At 45.0% G+C, this 22,942-nt stretch overlaps 1 protein-coding gene across 1 annotated transcript in view; it reads left to right on the top strand.

The window, feature by feature from the left end:
- SESN3 (sestrin 3) overlaps positions 1–22,942 on the top strand; it is a 318,970-nt gene that overhangs the window by 121,409 nt on the left and 174,619 nt on the right. The window contains exon 2 of the mRNA XM_078656979.1: positions 4,239–4,304. Coding sequence (XP_078513105.1) covers positions 4,239–4,304 — 66 coding nt within the window. The remainder of the gene's footprint in view (positions 1–4,238; positions 4,305–22,942) is intronic.

Raw genomic sequence — 22,942 nt, 5'->3', positions numbered from 1 at the left:
CACGGGGAAGAATGCCCAAATACAGAAGAGGGTCTTTGAAGTACGTCTGGAGCAACATCAGCGATTACTAAAACGATGTGGTTGATGTGGGCCAGGGGCAGAGTGTTTTAACAGCTACGGGTGAGGGAAAGGACATAACAGAAAGCGAAAGCGCTCGCACACATTCACAGCAAACAGCCAGCAGCAAAAGCGCGCTCACAAGGACAAATCTGACACTGAAAAAGCGCGCTTCCGACTCGTGTCCACATTCAAGTAAGCAAGAGGTATACTAAAGTATACAAGAGGTCTCGAATGCTCGACCTAAAAAGGGGATGCGTGAAAAGTGGTTAAAAGAAAGGGTGGGAAAAAGAAGGAATGGTGGAATGAAAGAGGTGGTGGAGGAAAGAAGAAACTGAAAGGGAAGAATGAAGGATAAGTGTTAAAAGGAATGAAGATGTGGTGCTCAAGGGAATAGTGAAAGGAAAGAATGAACTGTAAATGATAGATGGAGAGGTAAAAGGATGGATAAAATGGGTGAAAAGATAAAATCATGGGTAAATAAATAGATTGATGGATGGAAAGTTATATGGGTGAAAGAAACTCTCCCGGGAGGGCCGAGGGTCATGCTTGAATTTCTATCAGTGATTCGGAGTGGGTGATGTTTTGATTTTCTGGCTCTTTCCTTGTTCTATACATCAAACAAAAAAAAAAAAACAACTTTGAAATGCCCATGGCAAATCTTAATAAACTAGTCTGAGCAATCCAACGAGAATATGGCTATCCATGGTGGCCCATAAATGTTGCCCGGTTTGTGTTTTGAGTATGCCTTCTTTCTTTCACTGCAAAAGTGCAATCTTCCTTTTTTTGTTTTAAAAATGTCCATATGCTTTGCTCCCAATTACATGTTATGCCCATCTACTGACTTAATTTCGGAGATCTGTCTTTGTCTAGGCATTGTTCTGCCTGGTGCCCCTCAACCTCGGGTTCCTTTCTGTTTGTGACCTGAATTAAACTGTTCACAATATTTGTTCAACTTCAGGTTGTATCGGGGTCAGCGGGGAGTGGTTGTGCTTGTGTCTGTTTGATGATGAAAGATGACGTCCCAATGACTGCAGATTGTATGCGTCAAATGACCTGTCTTGAAGGACATTACTCTGTCCACCATCATTGCCGGCACTTACACCAACGTGTACCCATAGACTTGTTCACACGCTCACCCAATAATGACCTACTGACCAACACCATACCAGCAGCAGTGCAGTGCACCACACTAAAGTCCCCTTCAAGATTCCCACAGGCTTCCTGCTCCGCAGTCTTGCTGCTCTGGGAACTGGTGTTTATGCTTTCTGCACGGGCATTCGGATTTAATGCAATTCTCCTTCACCTGCCTTATGGTCTACCCAAAGTTCAGTCCATTGCTTCCATCTAAGCGGAAATAAAAACAAATTAATATAAAGCTCAGGCCTCTATGCTCCACAACTCACTTGAACCCAGCGAGTGATGTCCCGGTAAACGCCCCTCCAAGGACTTCCTCTGTGACACCAGCACTCAGTGGCCGCCCCGCGACTCAACTTCTTCCAATCATGCACTTCCTACTGTGAAAATTACTGATAGAGATCGCAGGTCACCCGACCAATAATTTCACCACTTATGTTTTCGGGCCCATATACTTCAATTCATCCTATACATTGATCAGATGACCTTACAATCTACTACCAATAATCATGAGTCCCTTTCGATTATTTCCAGTGTACCCGACTCACCATCCACCGTTACGGGTACCTATGACCACGATGGGTCAGGGAGCTAGCTGTAAAAGGAAAGGCAGCAAAGTACAAAACCCAACATAAAATTACTTTGTATTTTTATCAAATGACCACGGACAACTGGGAAGTTTTAAGAATTTTATCTAGAATTCAGTTTCGGAAAATCATAATGTTTACAGTAAAAAGTCAATAGTCAGAATTTATACTATGGAAACAATTTTCATGAATATGAATGGGAATTAAGGAATCCTAAACAGCTATACTAAGGGTGAAAAGTGAAACACACTAAAACCTTCAGTCAAAGTTATAAGAGAAAATTATAGACCATATCAGGAAATTGCAAACTGCAATGGAGAAAATGATTTCTAAAAGGTAGGGTAACATAGGAACACGCTATGAAATTAAATGCAAATAACTTTATGATATGCAACGGTTGCGGAAAAGCATGGAAAGTTATCATATGCAAAGGTAATGTCTTTATTGAAGCAAAGACGGAAAAATAGAAAGGTGCAGTATAGAGTTTCAACCCTATCTATATATTTACCTAGAATGGTGTGAAAACCAACCCTGGCCACGGGTCAGTTAAGGACAGGAAATACCCCAAGGAATAGCAGTCATCAATGGGACAGCAGGTGCAGAATGGACACCCCAGGACAGGACAGGAAACCCAGATTAGGATCAGGACAGGACCACCAGGATACGACCAGCACCCGCAGTTCGGAAGCAACGCCTGCGCTCCACCCTCTCTGCAGCTATCAGTCGGAACCCCGATTGGGTTAGCGAACTCCCCAGCAAAGTGCTCCGCCAGCACTTAAGGTTTAGTAAAACCTTAGTCTATGGTCAAATTCGGACAGAGTGCTCCGCAGCGCTCTGTATATTCAGTCACCTATTGAGTGCGTTGGGTCAGTGACAGGTCAGCTATTCGGACAAGTCGGACAATTTCTCTAGCTAAACCTAGGCTAGATATACTCTTTTGGGTCAGTGTACCACCCCCCAATGTTGCAAAGTGTCAGAATCCCCAATTTCGATTGGTCCTAAGGTAGGATGGGTTAACACACCAATCAGAACAGACTTATTCAAGTCCTATTTTGCATTCTAAGGGACCGCCTAGCAAGATTGGGGTTCCCATGAGAGAATATGCAGAATACAATAGGAATAATATCATTGTAACAAGTTAGGAACACAATTTCTCTATCCTCCTGGGTCAGAGGTGGCGTTTTAAGGAGCATCTTGTCTGTGACTGCCAGCTGGCTGAGTTCCACCGCTCCAGGCTACTGCTGCCTGGGCTGCACGGTCATGCGCAGAAAGGACACTCAAGACGGCTCTCGACCCAGTTGGACCCCCCGTTTACCATGGTACATAAAAAGTAAGCGGAAACAAATTAAAACATAGAAATAAATGAATGTATTACATATCATGATTTCGTACTTCAGGTTTATCATTATAAAAATATGCTATGCTACTAAGGGTAAGTGCTACACATAACAACACGATGAGCAACAGCACGAGCCTCACTTCGTTATCACATTAAGCTGCCATCTTGTAGCCATTACGCATGCGCACCCTATCCCTCCATAACTATATCTACGTAAAGTCACGTGAGTGTGACTAACGCATGCGCAGAAGCGAAAAGTCAAGCAGCGGCCATTTTTAGGTACAAGGATTAATCGTATTAGTAGAACAAATAGGCAAGCTTCACTAATACACACGCATCTCAAAATATAAAGAATATTAGTAAAACGTACAATTTGTATTATGGGATTATAACAGATTTCGAGGTTCATGACTCGAGCAAGTCGCGATGCGAAATCTTGCTCTATCAACATGTGACCCGTCTAGTCCTGTGCTTCATTACATCACTAAGGGGTGTATGGCTTTGCATTGCTGCAAACACAGTGCAGTCTTGCACCTAACTCCTCACCGGGAGCTCTGACTGCATCCGAGTTGGCCTGTGAGGCATAAAGCTCCAGACCATTACTGGTGCTGCTGGACTTGACTTTAATTTCTTTTCATTGCTCGCTGAATGGCATAGAACGTGTTTAGATCACAAAGTCCCTATACCAGGTTGTAGCTGGTAGTGGTTTATTCCTTGCACATTCGTCTGATAATCAGCAGCATGATTTGCGATTTAAGCTATCATATAGATTCTGAACCAGGAAGGGTGCCCGAAGGGCCTTGAACTGAAAAGGGCTAGTGAATTAAAGGTTTCATTGATTGCGGCAGGTCTGTCGGAAAAATTTCAATTTATGGGGACTTGCCCGGAGTGTTTTTACAGCAGCACTTACTGTGCAAGGCATATTGGAAAACATTTACAGCAACTCAAACATGCCCTTTTAGCCACTTAATGATTAAGCCTGGAGACAGAGGTGCACAGTTTCTAACGTGAAGCAGAATGTCTTTATGGAATGTAATCTTTTAAGATACAGTGCGTCATATGTCACATGTAACATGCACTCGATGAACTTCTATTGAACTGTACTTGTTTTCTTCTAGGAGAGAAAAATCAGCGTCTCCCTGCCCATAACAAGAGGACCAAGTGCATTTATACCAGAAAAAGAGGTAACCATTATCTTCCTCTTCTGCTAGCTGTTTTGCTATTGTTTACATTGCTCTATTTATGTTTGATTGGGAAGCTCGCTTCAGGGTTGGGAATTGGCAGTAATCACGACACCAGGGACTCTAAAAATACTGGCTCATGGAACACCGCCGCAGTGGCTTGTGGGATGTCTCCACTGCTACAGGAATATAGGGTGTTTTGCTGAGAAACTCAGTAACCGTAAAGGTTCACCCACTGAGGTCCTTATTTCAGGACCCATATGATCCTGGGTGTTAATTGCGAACGTTGGGCCCATTTACATAAGTGTCCTGAGGGCGCGTGTGTTTTACGCACGCTTTGTGCGCCCCCAGGGAACTTTGGTATTACAGAATGGGTTGCTTGTGCGGCCCCTTCTGTAATATCGATAGCGCTGGCGCGCATAAAGCACCGGTGCTATCTTCAGAGGGCATTCCCTCATTTTCATGGGGGCATTCCCCTTGCAAATGAGGGAATCGCTTTGCCTCTGCCCCCACGCCGATCTACAGACTCAGTCATAGAGGCAAAGCTCTCAAGAGGTGCACTGACAGTGCGCCATCTAAAAGGTGGTACACTGTCAGTGCGCCCCCTGATGGCAGCCCTCTGAAGGGAGAAAAAGGGGTCCCATGGACCCCACCGGACATCCCCTTGCAGGCGGGTGACTGCACCCGCCTGCAAGGGGATCTCTAAACGCCTTTAAAAGTGCACACAACTTGACGCCTGCACTATGAAAATACGGAGTGGCTTCAAAGCAGCTGCCCCTTTTTTCACAGGAATGCGCGGCCCTGGGAGCACCGTGAGTGCACCTTGAGTTCGCGGCTGCTCTGGGGCCAGAGAATTCCATGTACATGTGCACCCGGCGCAAACAGGGAAAGTGCGCCCTGGTAAATACCAATATACACATGCGTGGTATGTAGCAGGTGTGTGATTATGGCAACATTCTGAGTTTCGGCCCCGGAACGGTGGATGGAATGCCAGTAACATGTTTTTTTATACGTTGTGAGGCACACCCACTTAGAATGTTTGGTGTTTGCCCTAAAGAATAGTGCCTATATTGTACATGGCAAAAATCAAGAGAGGGGAAAACACATATAGTGCATTATTTCTATTATTCATGTGAAGTGTTCTAGGCAGAGCCTTTCCTTTTGTGTGTCTGATTACGGCTACAAGAATGCTGAATGACAGCCAGATGTAAGATCTCTCCCACATGTTATGCTTACGTTAATAGTCCTACTACATTTGGATACGGTGTGGGTGCATCAGAATGGAGGCCACACTAGTGCTCCCTGCCCTGTGAAGCATTACTTTACACTAATTAGTTACAACTGACTCAGTTACCAACCCCGATCACCAGATGGAAAGGGAAGGACATCTTTAGCATCAACATTTGAAGTACAACATTCTTGTTTAGTGTTTTCCTCCCGTCTGATGTATGGGAAAATGAAAACATATTTATTTTAATTCTATTTACCCAGAGATGATGGTGGAGTGTGTGTAGACTGGAGTTCTCATGGCCTACAATGATATTGCAACTCATGCAAATAATGTTGTATCTTTCTATAGTTTTGCAAGCAATCTGAAGCAGCCTCCACAATATTCTTAAAATCCATATATGAAAATGTGACTTTTACTTAAATCTTCTGATTGTCGACTGTCCATTTTCTTTTGAATGACTACCACCTTCCTTTCTATCCTCTGCATGCCTTCTCTCTTCGAGCACTGCCTACTCAAGTCACATGCATGTTTGCCTTAACCTTTATTAATACTGTACCTCTACAAATTTCCCACACCTCAATGCAAAAATCACAAACCCCGTTTCTTTAAAATCCACACCCACGAAACCTAAGAATACTTAATCTCCTGTAGCTCATTTATTAATACTGCCAGTCAGTGCATGAATTCATGTATTCCCCGCCTCTTCCACTAAAGATCACACATAACTCCTATTAAATTAATCTAACACATAGAAACTAAAGTAAACCATTAAACCAATTCTTGAATAAGTAAATTAACTGGAAAGGTTGCAGATAGTCCTGACAGCTCACCGGACCCTCCCTACACCACAGATATGTGGGTCCCCCTATCATCAGGGGCCAGGCTAGCTCGAGCACTGAGCGCTTGTTTCTAATCGCGTGCCGTGTGTAAAGTGCATGAATTCAACCTGACTGACATTCGGAGGCGTAGCTTGGTCCGTAAGCCTGGGGGTGTGAGTTTAAGATTTTCCGACAATCAGGCTCTCATATCATGTTATTCATAATATGAGAAGCAGCACGTGAGGGGAGTTTAAGAGCCAGAGGCAAGGGAAGGAGTGCGGATTGGTTGGTGTACTTAAAACACAGCAAATAACGGTGTTTTAAGACCGTCAAATAGACTAAAGTGTGTCTGTGTGTGTTTTTGCCGGAGTGAGTATTTAAAAATCCCAGATGAAATCCGACAGACACCTTAACATACCCGAATTAAAGGTTCTGAGCTCTACTTATTAAATAATACATTTATTGACTGGGTGTAACTTCCCAAACACTCCCCAGGAAGCTGCGCCCCTTTATATTCGAGTTGGGCCGTGATGTTCAGGCAGTACGGCCTGGAGTCCGTGAGCAAGGTTTGCCTCTTTTTGAACTCTGCTGCCTTAAGCAGTGGTCCAACTCGGAGTAATATCCGGTTAAAATAATTGATTTACACACTGCAGGCGCCTAAAAGCAGTCGTTCAACTCTACGCTGAGCCAGCGCATCTCATGGTATGGCTCCTGGTGGACTCGACAGGTAAGGCGTTATCTGCCCTCTGCAGCTCCGTCTTATCTGTTCCGCGCCTGCGTCATCCTTTTAAGAGCGCTTATAATTGGTCACGAGAGCCGGGGGGCCTTCTTTACTACCTGCACAGAGTTGCACCATTTAGCAAGTTTTATTATTGTGTAGGTTTTTTTTTCCGCTCATAAACATTGACTTTTTTTTCAGCCCGTATTTGAATAATCCTGTATACTCTTCACAGATCCTATGCGCTGCTGTCGAGTTAACATCCTTGATGTCACAAGGCTCAAGAAAAATAATACTCCGGTTAGCATTTGTCTCCTTTGTTATCAGTCTTGGGACGTTGAGGTGCTTTGCACATTGCACCCCTCATTAGTATTAGTCTTCCTCTCTTTTCTATATTTGCGTCAAATGTTTGTCCTGGGGTGGATTTGACTAATTAGCAAATAAAGTGAAGAGCAAATACTTCCTCATTCATGCATCATAAGGAGAACTCTCCATTTGAAATCCCGGTTCACCAGTTTTAAATGTTTTCTACTAGCTCCTGTTGCTCACATATGGATTTTTGGCCATCAGTGAGCTACTGTGGAGAACGTTATAGACTAGAGGGCACTTGCAGTTTGGGGGCCAGTCCACAAAAGCATCTGAATATGGGAAGTAGTAAGACTGGGCTACTGTTTTGTATACTCCTACATGCCTTTGTGAATCGTCATCTGATGGGAGGTAGTCAGGAGACTTTGAAAAGAACAAGTATAACCAGCATTGGCAAATTCGAAAGGTCTCACCTACGCATAGTATTGGCTTTCTCCCTATTTTTTTTTTAACATGTACAGTAGAGCGGCTATGTGCAGCACCACAAATAAAAAAAAATTAAAAATACTATAGTGCAATCTGGAAGAAATTTAAAAACAAAAAATGCCATAGCGCTCTTTTTTAAATTTCAGCCATTCTGCACAACGTTAAAACATAGCTAAACAAGCTTTGGCAAAGCAAATTCTTTGCGTAGGTGAGACCTATTGGCTTACCAAATGCTTGTTTTTGGCCACAGTGCTCAAGAGGATCAGACGCAGCTCGCAAATGACAGCTAATGTCTTAAATGGAGCCAGCTAGATTTTTGTCTGCTATGGCACTAAAAATTATTGTGCATCTGGGTCTCTTGATCATACTTGCTTAGGGAATCTTCACTTCAACCAGGCAGTCATACTTCCTAAAACATACATTTTGAAGGCCTAGACATTTCAAATGCCGGCCTAAAGATGATTGCTTAGGTCTATGAACCCTCAACTAGACAGTCGTATAGATCTATATAGAAATAATATTCTGTCCGAGGTCTCGATCAGTGTTCCTCCCTCTCTGGGTCTCTCCTGCATGAGGTTGCTGTCAGAGTTCAGCCGTGCACCATATCTGCACACAGAAAGAGTATTGATGATCATGCGATGGACTCGGTGACCCTCATTCATAGTGGCTGCTAATGCTGTGGTTGTACCACTGATGTAGTTATTGCTTTTCCGGTTCTAGAATTTGCAGGGTGGGCACAGATTTAGCCCTTGGTGCTCATAAATAGCACAGTTCCATATTTCTTTCTGTGGCCTTGCTAGCAGCAAAAAGATGCCGTTCTCATGCCTATTTTTTCTCTTCTGTTGTGCGTCTCTAATGCATTATTCGAACTCATTAAGAACATGATAAATGTTTGCTAATGTTATTGCTGCAAATTTATCACGGTTTCTTTCGCCATTGTTAGAAGCTCAAAGGGCTACAAAAATGTTAAGATTTCTTAATCAACATTTTGTGTCCCGCAGTCTAATTCCTGCTTAGTTTACCTTTTTGGAATGCTGCCAATTTGTAGTCATTGGAAAATGTTTTTTAAAAGCATGTTTTCCTTGTGGTAATTGCTTCTGCCAAAGTGCTTGCTGACCTTTCCAGCAGACTCTGTCCAGCCTCCACACATGCGGCACTTGGATATGGTCGTGTTGGTGATCAGAGCTATGACTAAAAGATTCATTTCATGGTGGGTTGTCTCATATGAGATTGGCGATCTGTTCCTACTGGAGCTATTTCGATTCCAAGCGAAGGCGGTAACAAATGCCCTCACCTTGGACATTTTGTTTCTGACGTAAGTCTGGACAGTGTCCATGGGCGCATACTTGTACAAGCCTGCACTGTGTGATCTTGGTGCTAGGATTCATATGGCTTCTGGCAGAGCAGACCTTCACAGTCCGTTTCTGTAAGAATAACTGCAGCTTCCCACATTCCAGCCTGATGCCTGTATTGAAGTGGATAGAAAGAGTGGGCATGCATATGTCACAATGTGATGAAGAGGATGAATCAAGTGCTTACATTTAAATGAGTGCCCACAAAGTGTTATGGTGAATACAGGTTAATGGACTTCCCTCTCTTTACATTTGACCGTTTAAGATGCCAGTCTAATTTTCATATGCTGTTCGTTATTAAAACCTAACCAAGGGAGCCCCTCTCTTGTAAGGAGTCAGGCTATGCCAGAATTCACTCTGAATAATGAAACAATGAAAATCTACCCCAATAGTGTGACCGCACGTTTGGATTCTATTAAAGACACTGAGGCAAAGTTTATTATTTTCTTCTTTACTGTCAAAACTCTAGCAGTAAAGAATTAACCAAATAAATGTAAAATGGATTAATATAAAACCTAGTGCAAAGTATAGAAACAGAGGTCATCAGTCTAGTGTACTAATTAGCTTATGTGCAGTCAATCAATCAGTGTCTACAGCCTATTATAATCATCTCTGAGGGGCAGAAGACCTCTTCTTTGTCGTAGTGCAACAAACTAAGATCTCATAGGAGATGCAGGAGCACAAGATCGAGGCGGTAGTAATTTATGTAAGCATCTTGAGGGCAGATTACTCCAAGTTGGCAGAGAAGGGTGACTGATGTGGATTTGACTGTGGCCGGGATTCACCCATCAGTGGCGTACCACAAGGAACAATTTACCCGGCTGCAGAGGGAGGTGGAGGTTCTCTCGGAAAAGGTGGAAGCTGTTGAGGGGTGCTCTTGTTGGAACAATGCTTGACTGGTGAGGGTTCCAGAGAAGGCGGATGGCCCATCGTCCGAATTGTTTGTAGAGCAGTGGTTGGCCTGGGAGGTGAGGTGACACCACTGTTTTCTGGAGAGAGGGCACACTGGGTTCTGGGTCAACCCACGGCTCTTGGAGCGCAGCCTAGGCCCATTGTGGCTCGCCTACTGAACTTCAGGGACAAAGACCATATTCTGCAAGTGGCACTTCCTCACCCTGAATCGAGATGTGGATTGTATGGTGCAGGCTGGACAGGGTGGGGGGCTCCCAGGGGTGACCCAAGACTTTGCTCCCTTCTGTGGGCCAGGGATTTGGAGGACCTGTGGTGTGTAACTCAACTGGGGGGCGGGCAGTTCATTCGATGGCTTGACTCGATTACTTTCTGGTTCCTGGGTTGCTGTGTTTTAGGTACAGTGACATGGGATATGTCGAAGCATTCCCTGATTGTTATGGAACTGTGGGCTCCAGGGCCCTGTCCCAACTCTGGCTGGCTTTTCGACCCATGGGAACTGACGGACTGCGATACGTGATGCTGTGTTGCGAAGGTTTTGCACCACTACTTCCGTTAGAAGAAGGGGTCGGTGTCCTGCGTGACCGTACTCTGTGAGGCGTACAAGTCGGTTTCCTGGGGTCAGCTAACTGCACATGTGGCGGGGAAAAACCAGGGAGAGGCATCGAAAGGTGACTGAGTTAGAGAAGGTGCTTTCGGATGGAAAGGTGACTTATGTGGAGCGACTGGACCGGGAGCGAGCCCAAGGCTTGGCTCTGTTAAGAGAGGAGTGCAGATGGTTGGTCCACCAGCAGGCATGGACCCTGTACCAGGCACAGCAGAGCAGTCTTTGAGATTGGGAATAAGGTGGGGAAACTGCTGGCCTGGCTGGCACAGAAAGGTAGAGGGCTAGTGCTGGATCCCTGTGGTATTGACACTAGGAGGAGGAAGGGCAGAGACGCCCACAGCCATAGTCCAGACCTTGGCTTATTTATTTGTTATCTTTGCATGCCTTATAGGTCCCGCTTTTCGCAGGCAGCATTGGAGGGCATGCAGGAGGTTTGTGTCGGATCGGTCTGTGCCACGATTGGGCAATGAGGCTTGTGACTCACTCGAGAGGAAGATCGCGGAGAGAGAAATTGCTGAAGCCCTAGCTAAGATCAAAGGTGGGAAGGCCCTGGGTCCTAATGGCTTCCCTCCAGAGTTCTTCAAATGCGTAAAGAGTAAGGTGCTCAAATCACTATATGCTCTATTTTGTGAGGCTTGGTCAAGGAGCGAGCTTCCCCAGGATCTTCGTCAGGCGCAAGTGGTGTTGATCCATAAACCTAGAAAGCCCCTAGATGCCGATTTCTCTACTAAATGTAGAAACCAGGTTGCTGGCTAAAGTTTTTGGCAAATCTCCTTGCGCAAGTGATAGAGTGGTAACTCCGGATCAGTAGAGATTTATGCAAATTAGGTCTACGTGTCATAATCTCTGGCGGTTCTTTGGCTGCCTGGCTCGGTGGCTCCGTATAGAGGAACCGACCCTTCTCGTGGCGCTGAACGTCAAGAAGGCGTTTAACTCCAAAGACTATCTCGAGTGGCCATACTTTGTCCTTCCTTGAGCGATGGGCTTCGGCCTCAGATTCTGGGTGTGGGTGCAGCTTTTGTATCATAGACCAATGGCACGAGTGAGGCTATACGGCGTGCAATTGGAGAAACTTGAGCTGGGTTGGGTAAACAGGCAGTGGTGCCCTCTCCTCCACGCTACTTTTTGCAGTGGCGATGGAGTCATTGGCGGCATGAGTTCAGCAGGATGCTCTGCTTATAGGTCTCCGGTGGGAGTGGAACTGGGAGGACGTGATTTCCCTATATGCAAACGATGTTCTGCTCTATCTGGCAGTTCCGGACCACTCCCTGTTGGGGATAATGGAACCTGCTAATTTTTGGGCTCTTCTCCGGCGTCACTATTAACTGGGGCAAGTTCGTAGTGTTCCCACTGGACTCTGAGGTGTGATTGGCCCCAGCAGCTGGTGTGGTCTGACCTCTGGTTTACCTACCTCAGGGTTGATGTGATTGGGGACCGCAATCTATTCTATGAAATTAATGTGGGCAGAACTTGCTGAATTTTCATAGGGATGAGGAGTATTGGCAGCTGCTGCACCTGTCCTTGCTTGGTGGGGCGACCCTTTTATAAAATGATTTATTTCCCAAAGTTTCTTTATGTGGTACAAAATTCACTGTTTGAGATTCTGATCTGCTGTGTTTAGCCAGTTGAGGCAGAGATTCAGGCCTTTCCCTGGGATGGGGTATCCTGTGGATAGCTCTTGGGATATTCACTAGGCATCCAGTGGATGGTGGTATTGCCCTCCCAGATCTGCAGTTCTATTTCTTGGCTGCTGGCCTGCTACTAATCAACAATTGGATGTTTGTAGATCGGTGGGACTCGACCCAGAAGGCAGACCGGCGGGCGTTGGAGCTGCATAGCTTCATGCAAAGGATCTATGGTGTGGAAAATTCATCGACCCTTGTGGAGCCAATGGCCTCAGTAGTGCGGACCTGTCTGTGAGCCATGCACAGATGGGTTCGTTGACACTAGAGGTTTCTATTGTGTTATTCGGGGTTGCGGGTGGAGCCCTGAAGGGTGTTCGGTTGCAGGCAGTAGGATTTGATCGGCATCTCCAAGGAGGGCGACATTTAGGGAGGCAAGATTTGGCTGACATTCGCTGACCTGCAGGACCAATATGAGATGCCGGAGAAGGGAGTTTCTGCTACCTGCGGATTCAATCTAGTCTGAGGTGGAGGATCCCCCCTGTCCCCAGGAGTTGGTGAATGAGAGCCCATTGGAGTATCGGGCGTTGGCCGCCCCGCTTTGCAGGTACGCTGTCTCGCAGCTATATTCCACACTACTTAATAATAGGCCCCATTGCAGCGGCTTCAAGAGTGCTGGCAGGGGGACTTAGGTTGTATGGAGAATGACAAGTGGAAGGCGGTGTGCAAGTATCCTGGAGAGGTTGCAGTTTGGCTGGGGTTCTGGCTCATTGAGTTGAAGCTGTTGCTCCTGGTGTACTTTATGCGTACACGACTTCGGCTGATGGAGAGGTGTGATTCGGATTGGTGCCTGCGGGGCTGTGGGCAGCAGGGCACACTGACGCACACACTTTGGGTTGCCTGTTTTACAGCTTTTTTGGCAGTGGGTACAAGGTAGGTTCTCGGCGGTGGTGGGGTAGGACCCAGTACTCACTTCCTGGTTAGTCTACTTGACCATTTGGAATGAGGTGACTCTGTATCGGTACATGCTCTTACTGTGCAATGTGGCTTTGGCACTGGCCAGAGGTGATGTGGTGCGCTTTTGGGTTTGTGCAGTGCTTCCGACACTACAGGACTGTGAGGCTAATATGGAGTGGTGACAACAACAAATAGGGGAGATGTCCGGTCAGGAAAAGAGAAGAAAAATGTGTGTGTCCAGTGCTAGAGACTAGAGAGAGCAAGCCATCATACAGCGACAACAAGGACAACACCTGGCTGAGAAATTCCCATCAGCCCACCCTCCTGGCGGAACATCATAATGTGGGATTTAGATGGTACATCCAAAGATCGCCCAACTCATCAAATTGATGGTGCGAAACTGGATACCAAAGATGAACTCTAACCAAGGTGTGTCTTGATGGTGCTGATGGGGTGCAGTGCTATAATGTGAAAAGGTGAGTGTGCTTAAAAATGACTACCAAGACAAAAAGTATGTTTAATCAGTATTGTCTGGGTGCCAAGGTTAAAAATAACGCCTGATAGTCTGAAAGTATGACTAAACAATGGCGATGTGCAGAGGGGTCAATAATATGGAGTGGTGCCAGCGAGCAGATGAACTAATATACCCCGAGCGGTGCTATCCCGGAAGTTCACAAGAATATGGGCAAAGTGGTCTGATGAAGAAGCGGTGTGAAGTGGGTAAAATTTGGCTGTGGGTTCCAGCCTTGCTTGCCTATAAGTGAGGAGTCTGGCGGTGGCCCTTGGACTTTACAAACTGAGTGATTTTGGCCTTCAGTCTGATTCAGAAGACCACTGCATTTGAGGAGTCTATATATATATTTGCGCCACAGCTACCCGGGGAGTTTGGTTGTGTTATGTACCGTTTGTAAATGTTGTTTTGTGTGAAAACTTGATAAAAAGATTTTATTTAATAAAAAGGAAAACCGCATGAAACGCACTTTCAACGGAAAGCAAAAAATGACTAAATTACTCATCCAATTATGTTCAATCCTAATCCTACCACTAAACAATCAAAATTCTGTTTGTTCAGTTTGGGTTTTCCCTAAAAGAAACCATGAAACTAATCCATGCTGTAAATCTTGCATACCGATGAGCTTAGCTGTGCCACCCATCCCAACCACCCTCACCAAAAATGTATTCAAAAACATCCTACTATTGTCTTGTGCTGCCGTACGGACCATTGCAATTATTCTGTCATCTACTTCACCCAAAGAGTTTGCAAAAGAACTGAATATATCCTACATTCATTTACTTATTCTGAATTTTGTGTCGGGAGTTTGAAGTCTGATCAGATGGGCAGTGAACTAATCTGATGCAGCCAATTGCAACCATTGGTCGGTGAGGAGCTATGTTAGAAAGCATTGTTACAAAAAAACAGTGGTCCTGGACCATTTATTCAAAGAAGTGTTTTGGTTGAAATATTAATCATTTCACCATTTTAGAGCTTGCAATAATTAGCTGAAGCTTGTCTATAAGTCGTTGAAATTCCTCGAGAAAATTATGATGTGCAGAACCCACTATGTTATAATACAAAATATATTTATTTAGTAGGTAAAAGACCATGGTTCACAGACCTTAGAGGGTCGAGAAAGGAAGGGGAGGTTGTTCCGGGGAACGTGAGAGGGTGCTCAATAATTATAGGAGTCGTTGAAGGGACTCAAAAGTTTACAAAAGCAGTTCAGGGACATATATTTTACAAGACTGTACAAAAAACTGATATCAAATAAACAGTTCACTATCACCTGGCCAAACACAAAAACAATCATTTGAATTTATAGTTTTTTTGAGAAAAGAAAGAATGATTTTTCTCTTAGCTGGAACGGGGATGATAGGGAGAATGGTCCAGGTGTAAGAAGGAGTAGCGTTGACGTTTCGATCCGACTTATCGTCAAACGAGGGATATTTAAACCTCAGCCATGCGGATCTTCCTCCGGACAAGGGATGGGGTGAGATGACCCTCAACAATCATGTAGCGCCCAAGGGGTCCAGTGAATATGACACCGATACCCGCAACGGTGACAAGGCAATTTTAATTCAGGGTTCAGTCTAGAAATGCCAGAAACTTAGTAATGGCTCTCAAGAGATCCAGTGGATGTGGTCTCATTACCTGCATACGGGGCGCGGGGATCGTAATTAGCCGAAGGAATCCAGGACACATCCTAATCAATAGAGCTTGTGCTTAAACTGACTTCCTTGCTCCATCGCGATGGTCCAAGGGCTAGTTTGGGTGTTACCCCATTATTTATAAATGTTAGAAAGCATGTCTGAACAGTTCAGTTTGTAGGAGTTTCCGAATTGAAAGTGGCTGATTGCCGGTCTCAAGAATGAGTTCAGTGCCATCGACGCCCATAGATCTACCTCCATGGTTCAACCTTTTGAATAACCTCTGGAGGATCAAGTTAGCAGATGTTTATGGGAAATGTCTGGCTTCTACGGATATCGTGGGCATTTGCCCCAATGCACTTTTTTGACAGTGCAGCAAACCAGTTTGAAGCTAGCCTCCTCTGAAAGCCAGCAGAGAGTTCAGAGTTGGTTTAATGTAGTTGCATTTGTGGACATTGAATCGCAACCAGGCTCTCTGGTTCTGCAGCCTTGGTATGCTGATAAGTTTTTAGGGTAGGTTTGTGTGAATGATGTAGCAATAGTCCATGCGAGGGGTGACTAAAGCACATTCCTTAAATGGATTAAGTCCAAACTTGAAATTGAGGCTAGATTTTACTGCAAGCCAGTGGAGAGTGCCCTGATTTGTGGAATTATGGTCACATATGTGGGGATTCACACATAATCTGTGTGTTTGTATCTGCAGCCTCTGTATGATGGAAATTAGTTTAGGTATGAGATGATACATTATTTGTCCAGGTGATTTGTGGGATTAATTTAGTTCAGTGAGAATGGGAGGATTTGGGGAGAGTTGAGAGCTGGAGATAATTACTTTTTGACTACTATGCTGACTAGGGGAGCAAACAAGTCCCCAGTCCAAAAAGTAACCACATGTCCCTGGCTTTGCACCATTTGTATGCTGGCGACAAGTTTTTAGGGTAGGTACTTATGTATGATGTAGCAGTGGTCCAGTTGAGCCGTGACATGGGCTGGTGATTCCTTTTAGTGGAATGGAAATACCTTAGACGACTATGTTGACTTGGGGACCGAACAAGAGTTTTGTGTCAGAATGTATCCTCACGTTCCTGGCTTTTTAGATTGTTGATGTTGGGGATGCTTTCACCAGAGGGCCAGTGGAACGAAAGAGAGCTGATTTAATTTCTTCCCACTGGATTAATCTCCATTTTATGCAAAGGACACATTTGTGAATCCAGTGTAATCCATGATCCAAACATGACGTAGTGTCATTGAATTTTCAGTATGCCTATGTATCCTCAAACTAATTTTGCGTGTCATCTGCACACATTTAGAATTTAATTTAACATGGTTATTGTCTAATAGCTGAGCCATGAAATTAATACTGATGTCTTAACAGCAGGCACAAAAGTGATGATCCTTTGGAGACATCACAAGGCACGGGATGGATGAACTATTCAACTGACCTGGTCCTTACTTTTGTTAATGTGGTTGGATATAAAAAGATATAATCCACAACAGAACTCATTATTTGTACCCACTGTTCCTGCCTTTCCAACAGTATTATGGGTCAACAGTGTTGTATGCCGTAGAGAGGTCGAGAGACAAGAAGTTTATTTCTTTGCTTTCGTCCAAGGAAAATAGGAGGCGCTCTTTTATGTTATCTTGGGCTATTTGAGTGCCCATGGAGGGACTAAATTCCCACTGGTGGTGAAGCGAAGAGTCGGTTGACATCATTGCCGATTCCATATGCCAACGACATGCAACTCATTCTCTCTCTCACAGACAAGACACCCAGTACCTGTATCAAGTCCAGTGCCTGCTTGACTGAAATCGCCCACTGGATTAAGACCAACTGTCTAAAGCTGAACACCGACAAGAACAAAATTGTGATCTTCGGGAAGATCACATCACTGTTTGACTCCCCCTGGGGCAAAAAGAGTTGGGGAAAACACACAGACCACCACCCAAGCCAAGACCCTAGGGATCATCATTGACAGCAAACGCGATATGACCATCAAAGTCAGTGCAGTCATTGCCTCATGGATCCATACCCTAAAGATGCTGAAAAAGATTTTCAAATGGTTCCCAATCCGCACCCGTAAAACAGTCACAAATGCCCTGGTCACAAGTGAGCTGGACTAAGGGAACACCCTCTATGCCGGTATCAACTAAAAACTCACCAGAAGGCTGCAGATCATTCAGAACTTGGTACCCAAGGTTTACTCTCTATCTCCCAAGCCGCACTTGCATCACACCAAAGCGGAAGGAATTCCACTGGCTCTCCATTCATAAACAAGCTGAATTCAAATTCCTCATCCAGACTCTTAAGGCTCAACATTACACTGGCCCATCATATCTCAACAATTGCATCTGCTTTCAGAAACCTTCCAGACACCTCTCCTCGTCCGGACTTCTACTTGCACAAATTCTACAAATACGAAAAACCAGATCTGGTGGTTGAGCCTTCTCCTACTCACTCCTGAAGCATGGAACGACCTGCTCCTAGACATAAAAACCTCCTCCTCACTTAACATAAGAACCTCCTCCTCACTTCTTATATTCTGTAAGAAGCTGAAGACCTGGCTTTTTGAGTAGTCCCACTAGGCTCTAGGAGTGCTAGACTCGCATGTTCATAGCGCGAAGATTTATTGCATTGTATTGTAATTGCATTTGCATAGTGCGTACTACCCCTGACGAAAAGCAACTTTTGCATAAAGAAAAAACTCATCTTCTTTCATCAGTCACATTTACAGTTTCAGTGACCACACTTCGAAGTCTTTATGAGATGTTTTTTAAACAGAATTTGAGTGACTGTCAAGGTTTTGTCACATTATATTTTTTGCCTTAAATGGACATAAGCATTGCAGTGTTTTGGGTCATATCTGACAAAGATTACATTTTCTTCATATGACATAGAAATATGATAGCTGTGCCTTTGTCATCACATTTGGGCATAGTTGGCCCCGCACTAGTTACCTGCCAGAAGAGCATCATTATCTGCATTGCGCATTTTGCGTCTGTCTTGTGCCAAAAAAGGAATGCAACCCTGACGCAAAATCTAGAGCTCAACTTTGTACATTTATTTTTTCAAACTGTGCCACAAAGAAATAGGCAACATGGAGAAATATGGACAATAAGGGGCATATTTATCATTATTTGATGCAGCGCAGCAAGCCAACTTGCTGCACTTCCTGACGGGGAAAAGGCAGGAATGCACCTTGCATAGTACAAGAGTGTCTGCATTGCAATCTGGGGCAGCACAAATAGAAAGCGGGGGGAAATGAAGAGAAGTTAACATATTTCTCCTTGTTATGCCTCACCTAGGGAGGTATTGCGGTTTTGGCGCATTCCCAGGTCCAACGCTTAATTTGCAAACAAATAAGTGCAAGGGCTCTCGTCGGGAGGCCACTGAAGCTTGCACCACACTTGGCCCCTGCTATGCTGCCAGTCATAGTAACAGCACAACTACTAACCATCACACTCCTACAAGTGTGACAATTCGGACTATTTTAGGATCCCAAATCTATAAGAATGGCTTTGGTGGGATATAATAGTATTTTTTAGGGTAGATTGAATTATTATTTAACTGTTGTTGTGGTCCACTCTAAATTAGGCAGACAGCGCCACGTTGTGGCAGACTGTCAAAGTGTCGGTGATGACAATTAAGTACCACTGTGGAGCACCGGAAACCACTGGCTCAAATTAAGCACTGCCCAGGACTAGCACTTATGGTAAATCTGGGAATGCATCAGAATCCATGGGTGTTGCATGAGAATACCCACACACCACCCATGGAACGCCTTCCTGGGTCAGAGTAACACAACCTAGCGGTTTGTGCTGTGTTGAGTTACTCTGGATTTATCACTCTACTCAGGGCCACGCAAGGCGGCTTTATTTGGCTTGAAAAATTGCACTTAAGGGTTGCGTCATGCTTGCATCCCTTTGCAAGGTGCAACAGCGCCACAACCCTTTGATAAATATGGCCTTATGTCTATTCTGCTTAACTGTTTGCAAAGCCTGCATTTTAAAATATCTTAAGGCGCCTACTGCAGAGATCTTTATGTGCGCAGGAAATAAATTTCAGGGAATAATAGTAATGTAAAGATAACACTGGAGGTTAACCCATTTGCTGGAGAGCTCGGTTTTATCGGGTACCAGTTTTGAATCAAAGTCTCATTGATGTTTTATACGAGTTCCTGCAAAGCACATCAGAATATGCAAATTCTTATTTTATGTAGCTAGGCTCGTGGGTTACTGCTTTTAACACAGAGTTCCTTTTACTTACTGTTCATAAATTGTACTCCTAATATAGCACAGTGAGCTATGAAGGAAGTGACTACTGCACCTTCTAACCCTCCGTGTCTTATGTAACACATCCTGTACATTGATGTATACACTTGCATGATTTATTGTCAATGTATATTGTGTACGGGTGAATTTAAAGCTCCCCGACACCCTGCAGTGTGACGAGTTGCACTATAAAACAAAATAGGGGTATTTTCATTATTATTTGTGTAAATACTGTGACGGAGCAATACATCTTGGTACAAAAGGGTGTGGTGATGGACGGAGCATCTGAACCAATCAAACACTCGCACCCAGTCAACAGATCTGGGTTTAATCCATCACCGTTCTTTAGCCCACTCTGCCACCCCAGTTCAGACATGGCCATATGCAAATGGTTCTGACCCTGTGCCTCATGGGAACAGTCCAGCCCGAACTGCCAAGCCATGCCTTCCCTGGACCGGAAACAAGCTTCCGAGGACCGGTTTCTGGCATTTCAGCCATCTTCAGCCCGGCTTGCTTGAATCCAGTGGCAAAGTGAGCAAGGGACTCACGACTAAGCATACCCTGCCAACTTGTGGCAACAAAGTGGTACAAAAGGGGGTGGTTATGGACTGAGCATCTGAACCAATCAAACACTCACACCCAGTCAACAGATCTGGGTTTAATCCATCACCGTTCTTTAGCCCACTCTGCCACCCCAGTTCAGACATGGCCATTTGCAAATCAGTCTGACCCTGTGCCTTATGGGAAAAAGTCAAGCCCGAACTGCCAAGCCATGCATTCCCTGGACCGGAATCAAGCTTCCCAGGACCGGTTTGTGGCATTACAGCCGTCTTCAGCCCGGCTTGCTTGAATCCAGTGGCAAAGTGAGCAAGGTACTCACGTCTATGCATACCCTGCCAATTTATGGCTAACAAAGTGTTATAAAAGGGTGTGGTGATGGACGAAGCATCTGAACCAATCAAACACTCACACCCAGTCAACAGATCTGGGTTTAATCCATTACCGTTCTTTAGCCCACTCTGCCACCCCAGTTCAGACATGCCATATGCAAATCAGTCTGACCCTGTGCCTCATGGGAACAGTCCACCCATGGAACGCCTTCCTGGGTCAGAGTAACACAACCTAGCGATTTGTGCTGTGTTGAGTTACTCTGGATTTATCAAGCTACTTAGCGCCACGCAAGGCGGCTTTATATGGCTTGAAAAATTGCACTTAAGGGTTGCGTCATGCTTGCATCCCTTTGCAAGGTGCAAAAGCGCCACAACCCTTTGATAAATATGGCCTTATGTCTATTCTGCTTAACTGTTTGCAAAGCCTGCATTTTAAAATATCTTAAGGCACCTGCTGCAGAGATCTTGATGTGCGCAGGAAATACATTTCAGGGAATAATAGTAATGTAAAGATAACACTGAAGGTTAACCCATTTGCTGGAGAGCTCGGTTTTATCGGGTACCAGTTTTGAATCAAAGTCTCATTGATGTTTTATACTTGTTCCTGCAAAGCACATCAGAATATGCAAATTCTTATTTCATGTAGCTAGGCTCGTGGGTTACTGCTTTTAACACAGAGTTCCTTTTACTTACTGTTCATAAATTGTACTCCTAATATAGCACAGTGAGCTATGAAGGAAGTGACTACTGCACCTTCTAACCCTCCGTGTCTTATGTAACTCATCCTGTACATTGATGTATACACTTGCATGATTTATTGTCAATGTAGATTGTGTACGGGTGATTTTAAAGCTCCCCGACACCCTGCAGTGTGACGAGTTGCACTATAAAACAAAATAGGGGTATGTACATTATTATTTGTGTAAATACTGTGACGGAGCAACACATCTGACATGGCTACAGTCAGGGCTCGAGTCGGGGTACCACGCAGATGGACGGCGTCCCCCCACTTATTTTACCGGGAGCTCAATAACTGGAGCAAATGGAGCCACACATTCACTCTTTGGCCTCTCTGGGGCGAGATCAAAGCTCATTCAGAGCGCTGCTCACGCACTGGCTTCTCTGATGCAATCGCATCTATGGGGTGAGCGAGGGGAGGCAATGAGTCTCATGGTGTAAGCCACCTTTCATGACGTCACTTCCTGTCGTGACGTCAGCGTCCCCCCACGTCTTTTTTTAGGACTTGTGCCCTGGCTACAGTGCAGGCATATGCCATATACTGGGGCTGAAAAAGCAGGCCTCTCAAGTACCTGTGAAGTAATAAGTTGTGAGCCCTTGTTAACCCCTCCATTCTGTTTGCATTTAGCTGTGAGGCGCCAGATTGCTGTAAATAGTAGGTAGGCGCCAGCTACCCGCGAGAACTTCAACAACTTGTTTCCTGCACACATAGCTAGGACCCATCGCAACCAACACTTGCAGCCAGACTTAAGGGACACTTCGATACTCGTCGATTACGTCCGCTTGTGGCTCCCCGACGCGTGACCAAGTGCTGTACAAGGGCAGGTGCACGTAAACGTGCAGTAAAAAAAACGTTAAAGGGTAGGGTGGAGCCGGCCACTGAAAGACACGCATGAAGCGGGCGTTATCCTGCTGTGCAAGGCTAGGTGGCGCAGTGAGGAAGGGTAAAGATGCACTAACTAAGCGGAGAGAACGCGTGGTGGTGAGCAAAAGGGGAACTGAGGGTTTCATAGGCGGTGTAAACAAAGAAAATAAAAGTATGAAAAAGGGAAACGAAACTATGTATTCAAAATACTTTTATTATGCGTTTCAGGGACAGGGCCTTCATATTGCTCACAGGTAATTAAACCGAATTATTACTGAAAACAGTTTTTTTGAAGCAACATTAACACGTGGATCTTTTACATTGTTTTACCAGAAGCAAATGTATAATCGCTCAGTTTTCTCTTTTTGTCCGTGTCCCATTCGTAATGGGTCCTCGTACTGTTTTCTGTCCTCTTGCAGTGCTGCCCCCTGGCGGAAGGTTGTGTTTCTTGCATTAACCGCCCCTTAGGCGTGCTTGACCTCTAAGCCCCGCTCCCCTGAGATTTTCATGTGAGCTGAACTTAGGGGCATATGACTGCTTACTGGTGTGACCTTCATAGCGCAGCAGGCTTCTAAGCTCGTTTGCCATGACAGCGAGGCGTATAGAGTCTGCTATTGTCTTGCCAACCTTTGGCATGAAGTCTGGCCACACAAGCGCTGCGATTTGTACGGGGGTTACTCATTCCACGAACCGTGCTTTATTTTAGGGTCACGAGAGTGGGGTCCCTGTTT

This window comes from Lissotriton helveticus, chromosome 8, assembly GCF_964261635.1.
Source record: "Lissotriton helveticus chromosome 8, aLisHel1.1, whole genome shotgun sequence".
In the NCBI taxonomy this organism is placed as follows: domain Eukaryota; kingdom Metazoa; phylum Chordata; class Amphibia; order Caudata; family Salamandridae; genus Lissotriton; species Lissotriton helveticus.
This window is presented reverse-complemented; position numbering and strand designations above follow the sequence as displayed.